Source organism: Perognathus longimembris, chromosome 12 (genome assembly GCF_023159225.1).
Source record: "Perognathus longimembris pacificus isolate PPM17 chromosome 12, ASM2315922v1, whole genome shotgun sequence".
Lineage (NCBI taxonomy): Eukaryota > Metazoa > Chordata > Mammalia > Rodentia > Heteromyidae > Perognathus > Perognathus longimembris.
The window spans coordinates 39,000,537-39,013,303 of record NC_063172.1 but is presented as its reverse complement, the minus strand read 5'-3'; the positions used below and the strand labels follow the sequence as shown (position 1 = coordinate 39,013,303).

Sequence of the window (12,767 nt, the reverse complement as noted above, 5' to 3'; positions counted from 1 at the left end):
AAAATGACAATTATGTTTCCTCCCTCTTCTCTCATTCTATCCAGATGAACAGTGCAAAGACCACAGTATCATCTTAATTGTGGCCCTCAGAATGCTCTGTCTGCACTTAGCATCCAGTTATGGCCCTTGCCACATTCCCAAATGATGCACATATTTCTTGGATTCTTTGCTTAAAGGTGGTCTGCTTTATTAAATAGCAATCTAGTGGTGGACATGGTTGATTTTGTTTATCAACTGGTTATAGCTAGTGCTTAAAAGCTCAGTCATTACTGAGCAGATTGAACAGATACCAGAATGAAGAGGTGAATGAAAATTTCCCAATATCTTTTTGGAGACAATTTTGTCCTTGAACTTTTCTCTTTCCAATGAACTAGTAATGCCATTCTTGGTTTATTTTTTACTTGTTAAGCACTCACTCTTTGGTGTTTTTAGATTTGATTCCCTTCTTATTTTGGTATACACTTACTTGCTGGAAGATCTCATGCACTCTTGTAATTTCAAAGACCACCCTATATGTTGATGTTAAAAATGCCTACTTCCAGAAGACATTGTTTTTGTCAGCTGTTTGCAGCAAACCTAAATCCATGACCACCTTCCATTGTGATCCTCCATTGCATTTCGCATCCTATGAGTGCCCACCTCTACATTCGTTAGAGACATGAGACCTCTCTCTCTCCCTCAGCCCTTCTCCACTCGCAACCCATTTCTACCGAGTCTTCATCATGAAGTGTTCTTTAACCCACTCTCTCCTTTTGGAGATGATCTCCCTGCCTTAAGTCTCTGATCCCTTTTATCTATTTTACAATAGCAGGCAGATCTACAAATCAGAGTACTTAACAGTCCCCTTTTGTGTCAAATCCTCTGACAGCATGATTTCAAGAAAAAAGAAAGACTCAAACTCCCTTCATGGTACACAAAGCTCTGCCTTCTCTTCTCTTGTTGCCTCTGGTAGCATCTGCTAAACACATAGACTAGTAGTTCCCAAATGTGTTAGAGGTTGTCATCTTAACTCTTTACCCATGCTGATCTCAAAACTCAAAACATATTTTAAATTACAGTGATAGAATTATACTCTAACTGTTCATCAAGATTTGAACCTATGGGTTCATCTTAACAAGACTTACAATATAAAATGTCTACATTTTTCTTTTATTTGTCTGTCTCTCACACCTGGGCCATGTCAGAAGCTCTTTCACACCTGGGTTATGTCAGAAACAGGTACAGAGTTATATTTTCTCAGTTCCTTTTAGAGTTTAACATATGCTAGGTGTTCATTAAATGTGTTCCATGTTTCAGATGAGAAGAAAGGCACTTAATACTCAGACCTGAAAGAACAAATGCTAATATTGAATGTACATTCAATAGGTTTCTGCATCACAGTTTCTGTGATGCAGAAGAAGAAACTTGTCATGGCCCTTTAACGAGTTGACTAAAGTAACAGAATTTGATCATGTAGAAGCAACATTGCATAACAATGATCATTTGTGATGTTTAAGTTCAGAAGTTGGAAACATCTGCAGAGCAGTGTCAAAGCTTAATCAACTTCTCCATTACTGCTGTTTTTGCCCCTTTGTAAGCTATAATTTTAAATACATGCATACCCCAACTTTATAGCATGCTCATTTTAATAGTCTGTTTTGTGAAATAAAATGGCTGTTGGAGCCACAAGTAGGCAGAGGCAGATTTAAATTGATGGCTTTATAAATTATAGGACAACCTGGAGGAAAATCAGTCAGCTCCTTCAAAGCCTGTATGGTACAGAAGAGACACAGGTCAAATGGCAAGCTGTTAAGCTAACTCACCCTCCACCCCAAAAGAATGCTTTAATACCTTTATCTATTTACTTTGAAAATTATCTGTGATGCTGTGATTGAATAAATATAAATGTGAATCAGACTTGTTGGATTAAATCACGGTATCATGTAGTGATTCTAAAATCTCTCTTCTTTAGAGTGTTAAAATAAATTTGGCATCATTAGCTTTATGAGGATCAGCATGCTCCCTCATAACAATTAGGCACTTCTAAAATATCACCTTCCTTAATTCTCTCCCTCTTTTCAGCTTCCTCATTAAGCAGCAAGCAGTGTTTCTTCAGGGGAGGATGGCTTTAAGAAAAATATAGTAATTGCACCTAAATCTCCCATCAGCTAGCTTTTGAAAAAGCTCTATTCAGATGTTAGAGTATTTTTTATTTGCCTCTTCTGATAAATACTTCTGCAATTTTACATAGAACAGGCAAAAGTCGAAAAGAATGTCATCTGAAATAATGGTCATGAAGATTAAAGTATAATTAAGGAAAGAAAATCCTTGAACCAATTCCTTTTCTAACCTCAAAGAGCATCTTTGGGATATGTTTGCAGAAATGAGGTGAATTCTGTCCCAACTTTCAAGATATGTATCGAGTAAGAAAGGGAGCTAAATATGTAAGTAGGCAACAAAGAAGGAAATGTAACATGTGTAAGTATCTATTCATTTAACTAATTTAACAATTTGCTCTGCATTTTCTACATGCCAGACCTTGGGCTTCATGCCAACACTGTATTATTTAATCTTTGTAATAGGTGTGCAAGATTGGTACTAATCTCATTTCATAGGTAGAAAAGAAAGTACTCAGTGAAAACATTGTTATCTTTAAATAATATTGTTCATAAATTATGAAAGTAAAGTTTGACCTTTGGTTGTTTCTGTTATATCATAAGTAGTCAAATTTTTATTGAAGAAAATTAACAGAAATTGGAGTTAGGTATCTGAAATACAGAAAGTGGTTATTTTTCTTCAGATGATCTTATGAACAGTAATAAGGTTTTAGTGACTATAACAGAAGGCCTAATTAATGTTTTAACTACATGACTTTTTAATATTTCCATGGATCTTGTGATTAGTAGGTTTAGCTACCCAAGAGATATGTGTGTCATTTCTCAATAATATCCAGTCAGTTCCAACCTGATTCCTAATTGTATGTAAGAATTTACAAGTATGACAAGGATTGTACTTACTACCTTACATATGTAACTGTAACCCCTCTGTATATCACCTTGATAATAAAATCAAATTAAAAAAGAAATTATATTCAAGAAATATTTGTGCTGGTTCTTAATCTTCCAGCATCTTTTTTGTATATTTCAAAGTGGGTTTCATTATAATATTTTCATACATGTACATAATGTATTTTAATCATTCTCCTCCATTCCTTTTTCTTGTCTCTTCCCTTCCTCAATATTTATTTGATTGCCATGTGAGACTCTTAGTCTGATTTATGTTACTTAATATAATGATCTCCATTTCTACTCGTTATCTGCAAATGACATTATTACATTCTTCTTTATGCTGAATTTAATACTTCATTGTCTACATATGCATTTTAAATTTATTTATCTATTTATGTGAGCATAGGCTGATTGTATAACTTGGCTGTTGTGAATATTGCTGCTATATACATGAGTGTATATAGAATTATTTCCATATTTCCAAGGGAAAGATATTGAAAATAAATGTAGACTATTTATAAACCTTCTTGATTTCCACTGTTGTGACTGTTAGTCCTTTGGCCTGTTGTCTGTTACTCATCTGTTTACTCTTTTGTGTATGTTTGTGTGTGTGTGTGCCAGTCCTGTGAGAGAGAACTGAGAGTCTGGGCACTGTCCCTAAGCCTTTTTGCTCAAGTTAGCACTCTACCACTTGAGTCACAGCTCCACCTCTGGCTTTTTGCTGGTTATCTGGAGCTAAGAGTCTTGTAGACATTCTTTCCTGGGTTGGCCTTCAGGTCTCAGCATCCTGACTAGCTAGTATTACAGGTGTGATTCACCCTTGCCTACCCATCTGTTTACTCTCAACTCCTTATAGAATATAACTGTTTCCATCTTCCAACCTGTAATATAGTATGCATTAAATACCTACATACACATATGCACATAGATACATACATATATTAGGTAGCTATGCCTACCTAGTTAATGTAGGTCTTTAATAATTATTTGTTGGACAAATACTCTGGTGATGTTCATCTCAGATAGCATGGACAAATCAATGTGGTGAAGTCTGTTAGATAACTCTATGGACTAAAATGTAAGCAAGTTTCAAAGACTTAAACTACCTACTCTAAATTAAAGAAACCATTAAAGTTCTTATGAACAAACAAAGCAATTAGATCCTTCTCTGTATTTGTAGCTTGCTATAATGCATTTTAAATAGAGCCCATTGAGTGTGTTTTTATTGGATATTTTTCTTGGTTTTAACACTCCATTGTGTGCAAAGGCCTCTTAGAAAATTGAAAACAAAAATCTCCCCTTACTGATTTTGTCATTTTCCATTTGTCAAACATTGATTTTTCTCCCCTTTGTGCATCTAATGGAGGTTGAAATTAGTGCTCTTTTTTTCAGGGTTGTTTACTTCTTATTTGTACACCATCATCACCATTCATCAAGTTGCCAGTGGACTCGGGGGATGGTGCTAGTAAGTGAACTAATGCTTTCAAGTCAGCACAAGGAAAACTGTGAGGAGCTTTTTGTTACAGCTTCGGCTCTTCCTTTTGAATTTCTTTTGAATATGGGGGCACTCTACAGAAGATACATGACTAAAATAATGAAAGTCGTTTTCAGCTTTATCATAATTTGAGATCTTGTAGAGATTCAAAGGAAAATATTCCAGACATTAAAGAGCCTAACTCTTATTCTAAAAATAAGTATGCACTTCAGTTACTCCTTTTTCAGGCTGCTCATCCTGCTTGGACACTGGCAAGCTTGATCTATGCAGTCTTTGTTGTGACTGTAAGAAATATGCTGCATAGTCCCTTAGTCACTAATGAGCTTTCTGCTGGTGAGTTAGGGAAGAGCCAGAAACAGGTGCTGAGAGATGTGGGTATGGCCTTGTAAAAGCATACTTTTAGCCAGGTGCCAATGGTTCATGTCTGATGTTCCACAGGAGGCAGAGATTTGAGGATCATGGTACAAAGACAAGTCAGAGCAGGAAAGTTTGTGAGACTCTTATCTCCAATAAATTACTCAGAAAATTGGAAGTCTCACTTTGTCTCAAGTGGTAGAGGGCCAGCCTTGCACAAAAAGGAGCTCAGGGACAGCACCCAGGACCAGAGTTCAAGCCCCAGGACCAACAAATGAAAACAAAAGCATACATTTCTGTCTAGGCTGGCTTCAAACTACAATCCTCAGATCTCAGCCTCCTGAGTAGCTAGTATTACAGGAATTATCAGGGTACCCAGCAAGACTGCATTGCTTTTAAAGGTAAAATTACCTCCCGTTCCAGACTTTTCACTTGGTTTGTATGCTTACATGCAGGCTCTGGACTTGGTGCTGAGTATAAAATGATAAAGCAAGCACAGTCTGTCTCCAGAACAAATTACAGTCAAGTGCATTCTCTTCCTGCCAGCTATCTCCTTAGAAGGTTGAGTAGGTGCTAATGAGTGAAATAATGCCTTTCTCTTTCTTTTTGAATACTGAGCTGAATGGCAAACTGTGCTGTGATAGAAGCCAACTGTTTCTCAGACTCAGGCTTGACTACTGGAAGAATATACAGTCAATTCTTCTTCTTTTTCTATTGATAATTTATACATTTAATTAAAGACATTAGGCAGCTAAAATATGTGTAGATTCTGACTTTCCAGGTGTAGCACTTAAGCTTTGTGGCCTCAGGTATTATCCACTTGTGCCAACTTGAACCAGCATGGTTTTGGAGACAAAATCTGATTTTTGAATCCTGCACTCTGTTTAGTTTTGTGCATTGAGCACATCACCTACCTCCAGCAAAGCTCAGTTCAATCATCTTTACATTAGGCTACTAACATCTGATTTGTAGGTTCATAGAAAGGACTGAGACATAAGAGCAAATTGACTAGTGTAATAATGACAATTGACATTTCATACTGCCTCACTATGTGCCAAGGTGGCTTCAGGTACTTTATGTGCATTGATTTAAACACTCGTATCAATACTATCAAGGTACTATAATATTTCCATCTGAAAGATGAGGAAACCAAGGCACAGAGAGTTGCCTGTTCTTTAGTATGCAGTGGTCACTCAATGGTTGTTTCATTATTTTTATCAGTAATTATTCTTACTGATGGATTTTCTCTGGGTTAAAGACACACCCTGGAAGAAGCAGATCAAACATTAAACTATTGTGAATATATTTTTTATAGTCTAGTGAGATACTATATATTTGTCAGCTTCTTTTCCCAAACCCCACTTACTATTATTTCTCCTCCTTTTATAAACTGGAGTCTGGGCTGGATTAATAGCATATCACAAAGGTAGATGCAATCGCAGACAATGTCAATACCAAGCCAGTAGCACATGTTGTTGGGTGTTTGATATGGAAAGACAAGGCGCAGTGGTATCAGCCAGCAGTTCCAGTTGTAAGCCATGGTGACAAGCAAGAGCCACAGGAGATAGAGTTTGTCTGAAAAACAAGGAAGTAGGGTCATTCAAAAGGCATGGAATAGATGTCAACAGAGTTCTCTGGCTCAGATTGGTCAATTGAGGCATTCCATTTTAGAAATAACAATTTCTAATAAGGCTCTCTGTTAAACATTCGATCCAATTCTGCCTCTATACTGGGAAGTGTTGTACTGTGTATGGAATAGAAAATGATTTTATGGACACTTTCAACAGTAGTTTCCTTTTTGTGTCTTGACAAGGTGTGTTACAATGGGTAATCACACTATGTGGATTTGGGAAAGAAGAAACCCAAGAAAAGTCAGAGATACCCCCCACTGAGGCAAAAGGTCCACACTCAGCATATAAGCTTCAGCACAGCCCTGACAGGAAGGAGCAAGGCCCCATGCTGCCCAGGGGGTCGTGGCTCTGAGTAGGGGGAGTTGAGAATCAATGCATTAAGGCTCTCCACAGTCCCTTCCCATATTGCTTTCTTCTGCCCATGGGAAGCTGTAGAGGGAATTTGTTTGATTAGAATAATTAGCTGTGTGAAGCCATGGGAGAAGATGGACACATTGTAATGATTTTTTTTTTTTTTGGTGTCAGTATACTTATTGCTGAGTGCTTTGGGGTTTTGTTTTCAAAGGTAATTAGGGACAGACAGGCTCTAGACTGCCTTTTAAACACAGGCTGGAATATTTAATCTATTGTCCTCACAGTCTTTTGCCCATGATATGGTCTAAACGATGCTTTCTAGATAGATGCAGATTGTGGTAAGACAGAAGCTATCTGTGACTTTTGATCAAAAGGACTCTTGGTGATAGCCAACCCTTTCGATTAGAGAATCCATTGTTGGTACCTGTGTGTGCGTCCATGCTGTTTGGAATTCTAAATCTCTTTAAGTGCTCTCTCAGAGGCACCTTCTGGAATTTGCAACACAACACGCCACAGTTAGGTTCTTTTTTTAGCTTGGAATTGCTTTCTTGCGTTGATGATGCAGCTGTGGGTTTTGCTTTATAAGACGAAAAAAAAAGAGGAAACGTTTTTAATAGGTTAAGCTCACACAAGTTGATTTCATGAGCAAAAAGCTGGGATTTGATGAATCTAGAATATTTGAAAATCTTCCCCTTGCAAAACTCACATGTTTAAAAATAGAGACATTGATTTAACCATATGGATACAAAAAAAGCATGTTGTATACTTTAAGTACACACAATTAAAAAAAGCAATGACATATATGAAAATATTCAAGTAATGGAAACAATGGAATTTAGGAAATGTACAGTAAGTTAACTCACTGATAAAGGGGTTGCATGAAATGTGATACCTCCCCTAGGTTTCAGTATGGTGTGAAAACATATCCTCTGCACATATTTTCCAAGCCATGGGAAAGTACAACTCAAAAATTTTATTCTTCAAACTCTAATGACCACAATATAGTTAGTCTTACCTCTCAAAAAGATAAAACATTATATACTATGTAGTTCATTTTGAAAACCCACTCTCCTCTCAACTGTCTCATGTCATTACTGATTTGATTTTTGTTTATTATGAAACCAAACTTTTTTCTCCTTTATCTATACATAGGTACATATTTTGCATAGATGCAATCACAGTTTCTATGACTTTTATGCTACACTGTATTGTCATTACTTTTTCATAAATAAATTTCTGTAATTAATAGGAAAAATTGATCATTTTCTGTCATCTGATGAGCTCCCTGTTTTTTTCTCTCTGTCTGAAGATTATTTTTCTTGAGCAAGCTGTCTGAGGTCCTGGGGAGTTAATAACATGCCTGGCAGAAACCAGCTTCTTCCTTTTCATTAGGAAACCTTTTTGATGTGATGCTCAATTTTTTTTTTCTGGATTTGGAAAATGAATGCACCTTTGTCCCACTCTTTTGATACTCCTACCTTCTGGGTCACTCAAAACAAATGATGTGAACCAAAATAATCTTCTCAGCATCTTATTTTAGGGGATCCAAACCAAAACAATTGAAAGTATGTGTCCCTTCATAACATCCTCTACCACATGCTTCAAAAAAAAGTGATGCTGGGGGCTGGGAATATGGCTCATGGTAGAGAGCTTGTCTTGTATACATGAAGCCCTGGGTTCCATTCCTCAGCACTACATATATAGAAAAAGCCAGAAGGGGTACTGTGGCTCAAGTGGCAGAGTGCTAGCCTTGAGCAAAAAAGAAGCCAGGGACAGAGCTTAGGCCCTGAGTCCCAAGCCCCAGGACTGGCAAAAACAAACAAACAACAACAACAAAAACCAGTACAAGTAATGTAGCCAATGCCTAATGTATGAAACTGTAACCTCTCTGTAATTCAGTTTGGTAATAAAAAATATATATAAAATAAAATAAAAATCAGCATTACCTCCAACAAAAAAAATGAGATAATAAAGCTTGTTGAGATTAGTTTGAGAAAAGGAAAATGACAATGATGAAGGAATTAGCATAATTAAGGTATATTGTGTACACAGAGATGTCAGAATGATACCCCTTGTACAACTAATGGGTGCTAATAAAAACTATGGAGGGAAAGACTCTCTCTTCCTCTATAAAAATAATTGTGTTTACCAGGCTCCAATGTCTCATGCCTATAATCAAGAGGATTATAACTCAGGAGGATGAGCTATGAGGATTTTCGTCCAAAACCAGCTCAGATAAACAAATCTGAGAGTCTTATCTTCAATTAATTTGCAAAAAAGCAGAAGTGGGGTGGGGGTAAGTTGGTAGAAAGTCAGCATTGAACAGAAAAGCTGAGCTAAAGCTTGAGGTCCACAGTTCAAGCCCAAGTATCAGCATCAAAGTAAAAAACAAACATAAAACAAAACATTATGTTTGATTAGCTGAAGATTGTCCATAGAGATCATATTCATGAGTGTAGAATTACATGTAATGAAATTACAAACTTCTATTTTCCATTCTAATGCTTCTTTAAGAACAGTTACCCTGGGTATTGTATATATGTTTATCTGAATTAGGGAAGGGAAGGGGAACATCAAGATGGTGAGGCAAAGGATAAAGGCAAACCAACCCAACAGCAATATTTACAAGACAGTATGTTGGAAATTAGCTATACAGCTCCAGGGGAAGGGTGTGATTTGGGGAGGGAGGAAGGTGGGAAAAAAATGAGGGAGGGGCTATGACAAAAATGTATTCACTACCTATGTATGTAACTGTAACTCCTCTGTATATCACCTTGACAACAAAATTTAATTTAAAAATATATTTTAAAAGTTCTAATTCTAATATTATATATGTGTCATAACTTATATTTAAATTTGAAATATTTAGAATAAAATTTTACAAAATAAAAAAAAATGATGCTTACCAGTGTGTGGACTGGGTATGGGTGAAGATATTTCTCCCTCTGTCAGCTTTCTCTTGTATAGAGCTGTTCTTTGGTGCATTCTCCTTACTAGGTTTTGCAGCTGGGCATCTGCATACTCATTTATAACAGGTGCCCCAAGTGGTTTCCTCTTTGCACTAAATAAGAAATTAAAAAAAATGGAGCTAGAAATCAGTCCACAAGGAGACCTGAACAAGGTTGTGGTTGAATATTTTAATCCTCTCTTTATATTCAAGATTATAACTTCCTCTATTTGTAACTCAAAAGAAAAATTCAAGCCTTTAAATTTAATGGAAATAGTCCTGGTAGAATGTAGACTTGTCACTTAGAAATTAGATGCCTTAGGCTTGCTTTATAAGTACATCTACTGATGTTGGGAAACTTAGAATTCATACACAGGAAGGTAGTGATCTTGAGAATATGAAGTCAGTAACAGTGTTGGTAGGGCCAGGCTGTAGCTCAGTGGTTGAGCACTTGCCCATGTACAATATGCTAGGATTGATCTCTAGCAATGAAAAAAAAAGTTGTGTCACCAGATAAAAGAGGAAAAGGTATAAATCTAAGAAGACCAAGATCTCCTGATGCTATTTACACATGATCTGCATAACAAGAGGGAAATAATATGGTGGTTTTACTGTTATAATTATTTCCTGTTATTCATCAAGATAAAGAGGGGAGACAAGTCACCTTAGTTTAATCACATGAGGTCTTTGAAAGCAGTTTCTCTCCAACTGCTGCCAGAGAAAGAAGTCAGAAGTTTGAAGCCAAAAAAGTAATGTTATGTTAGAGAAAGCCTCCATTTCTGGCAATAAATAGTTCAATAAGAACTTGATGAGTTTCTGAAAGACTTAGAGTGAGTCTTGGCTAGCCAATAACAAGAAAGCATAGGCCTCAGTCTTACAAATACAGGAAGCATTTTTTGCCAATCACCTAAATGAATTTGAATGTAGATAATATTGACAGTCTCACCTGGACAGGCTGACATATTTATTTCAGCCTTGTGAATTTTTAGGATAATCTAGACAAGCTTACCCAGATCTGTGAAACTGTGAACTAATAAATAGGTGTTTCAAGTCACTGAGTTGTGTTACATTGCAGCAAAACAATAGTAACGCAACACATCTTTCTTTTGAGAAGACATCCAAAAGGACACACCAAGAGAGTACATGGTATAAGCTAGTGTAGCTCAGAAAGATGTGGATTTCTTCAGAGGTTTCCATCAGTGATCTCACACTCTTCCTTCTACGGTCGGACTCTGGCTCTGTGCAGGTCCATGTCAGCTCCATGCATCTCATCCACTCACATCCATGTACACTCTTCCTGTCTTACAGATTGGAGCCCTTGGGGTTCACACTGGAACTGTGTAACCTGTAAACTTAGGGGAAATCCTAGTATGAGCCTCTACTCATAAACTGCTACTTGGTTCCTGGAGGTATCATATCTATGACTGTTTATAGATTCCTGGGCTATGACTGTCTTCTCTCTTCCTTTCTTATGGTCCTAATACAATTTATGCCTCCATCAAAGGATACAAGTCCTTTTGGAGAATTTAGATTCTTTATGAGTATCACACTAGGTAAGGCATATATGTCTGTTTAAGAATGGTGAAGACTGAGCTACCTTGGAGGGAAATTAGATATGTATGAATACAGAAATAGCTGGCAATGAGGAGCATAAAACCAGAGTGACTTCTTGGGATTACAGTAAGTTCCGTTTCACTGATTTCTTTTTACAATATTTCTAATTTAAATTTAACTTGTATATAGCACATAAAATTATATATGCTTGTGAGGTAACACGTTATGCTTCAGATCATGTATTGATTCTTGAGATCTTATTATGCTTAGAAGCTTATTCATCCATCAAGTAGTTATAAAGTTTCTATTTTATGTGCTATAAATACAAATGAGTTAGAGACTGGTACTATGTACATTCATAGTTCATTGGAGGCAAGCATTTATACAATAGTAGCTAACAGTAGATTATAAGCATATGAAGAAAGTAGTACACTCACATTGAATGTACATGTAGTAGTACATGAACATTTATGTGAAAGTAGTATAATCACACTAAGGTTTTGAGGAAGGATTTTTACAGATGAAGCTTATATCAGTGGTTAAGGGAGAAATAGTCCCTAGACAGAGAAGTTACAGATTAACTTCTAAATCTTGACAGTGACTCGTTCAAAGATGTGAAAGAACATGATATATTTAGTAAGTATTTTGATGTTGCTGGAACTGATGTGCCAGGAAGAGCGGGTAGTAGTAGCTGGATCTGGAAGAGTAAAGTAACATTATGATGGCCCCATTTGCCCCATTCAGGAGTTTTGACAATCAATTACAAAAAGGAGCCAATGTAGACTGTAAGCAAATGAGGAGCATGAGCAGATAAATTTGTATTTTGCAGAAATAGCAACATTGAATAATGTATTGAAGAGTGACAGCATGAAAGCATGAAGCTGGGGCAAAAAAAATTATTTTATCAGGTAAAGCTGAGCTAAGAGAGAGAAAAAAGATTCAAGTTTAGAGATAGAATGTACCACACTTGGTGAATGTTCTCAGGGTTTGGCTAACTCAAGTAAAGAATCAGGAATGACTTTTTATTTTGTTATAAGAGACTAGATTTCTGAAGGTGGTACTAATATAAATAAGAATCCAGAGTGCAGGTGCTTATATACAGTGAGCACATAGAAAAACATAGAAAAAAAACAAGAATAAAAGGGCGTGTGTGTGTGTGTGTGTGTGTGTGTGTGTGTGTGTGTGTGTGTGTCTGTCTGTCTGTCTGTGCATCAGTGTTTAGGTTTGGTTCAGGGTAACTGTCATGTTGGGGAGACATTCAGAACTACAGTCCTGGTAACAACAACTTGGTGGTCATAGGGTCTATAAGGGACAGTTAAAGCAACATAATTGGATGATGTCATTGTAATTGTGAAGAACTCAAGGTCAAGAACTTTCATTTATTTTCTGCAAGACCGTGAACAAAGAAGATTTTTAGTAATTGCTTATTGAATAAACCAGCTACT

At 36.6% G+C, this 12,767-nt stretch overlaps 1 protein-coding gene across 1 annotated transcript in view; it reads right to left on the bottom strand.

The window, feature by feature from the left end:
• Cngb3 (cyclic nucleotide gated channel subunit beta 3) overlaps positions 1-10,913 on the bottom strand; it is an 88,740-nt gene extending 77,827 nt beyond the window's left edge. The window contains exons 1-4 of the mRNA XM_048358651.1: positions 10,837-10,913; positions 9,728-9,882; positions 7,246-7,398; positions 6,203-6,411 (exon numbers count right to left, since the gene is read on the bottom strand). Coding sequence (XP_048214608.1) covers positions 6,203-6,411; positions 7,246-7,398; positions 9,728-9,882; positions 10,837-10,913 — 594 coding nt within the window. The remainder of the gene's footprint in view (positions 1-6,202; positions 6,412-7,245; positions 7,399-9,727; positions 9,883-10,836) is intronic.
• Between the last annotated feature and the right edge of the window lie 1,854 nt (positions 10,914-12,767).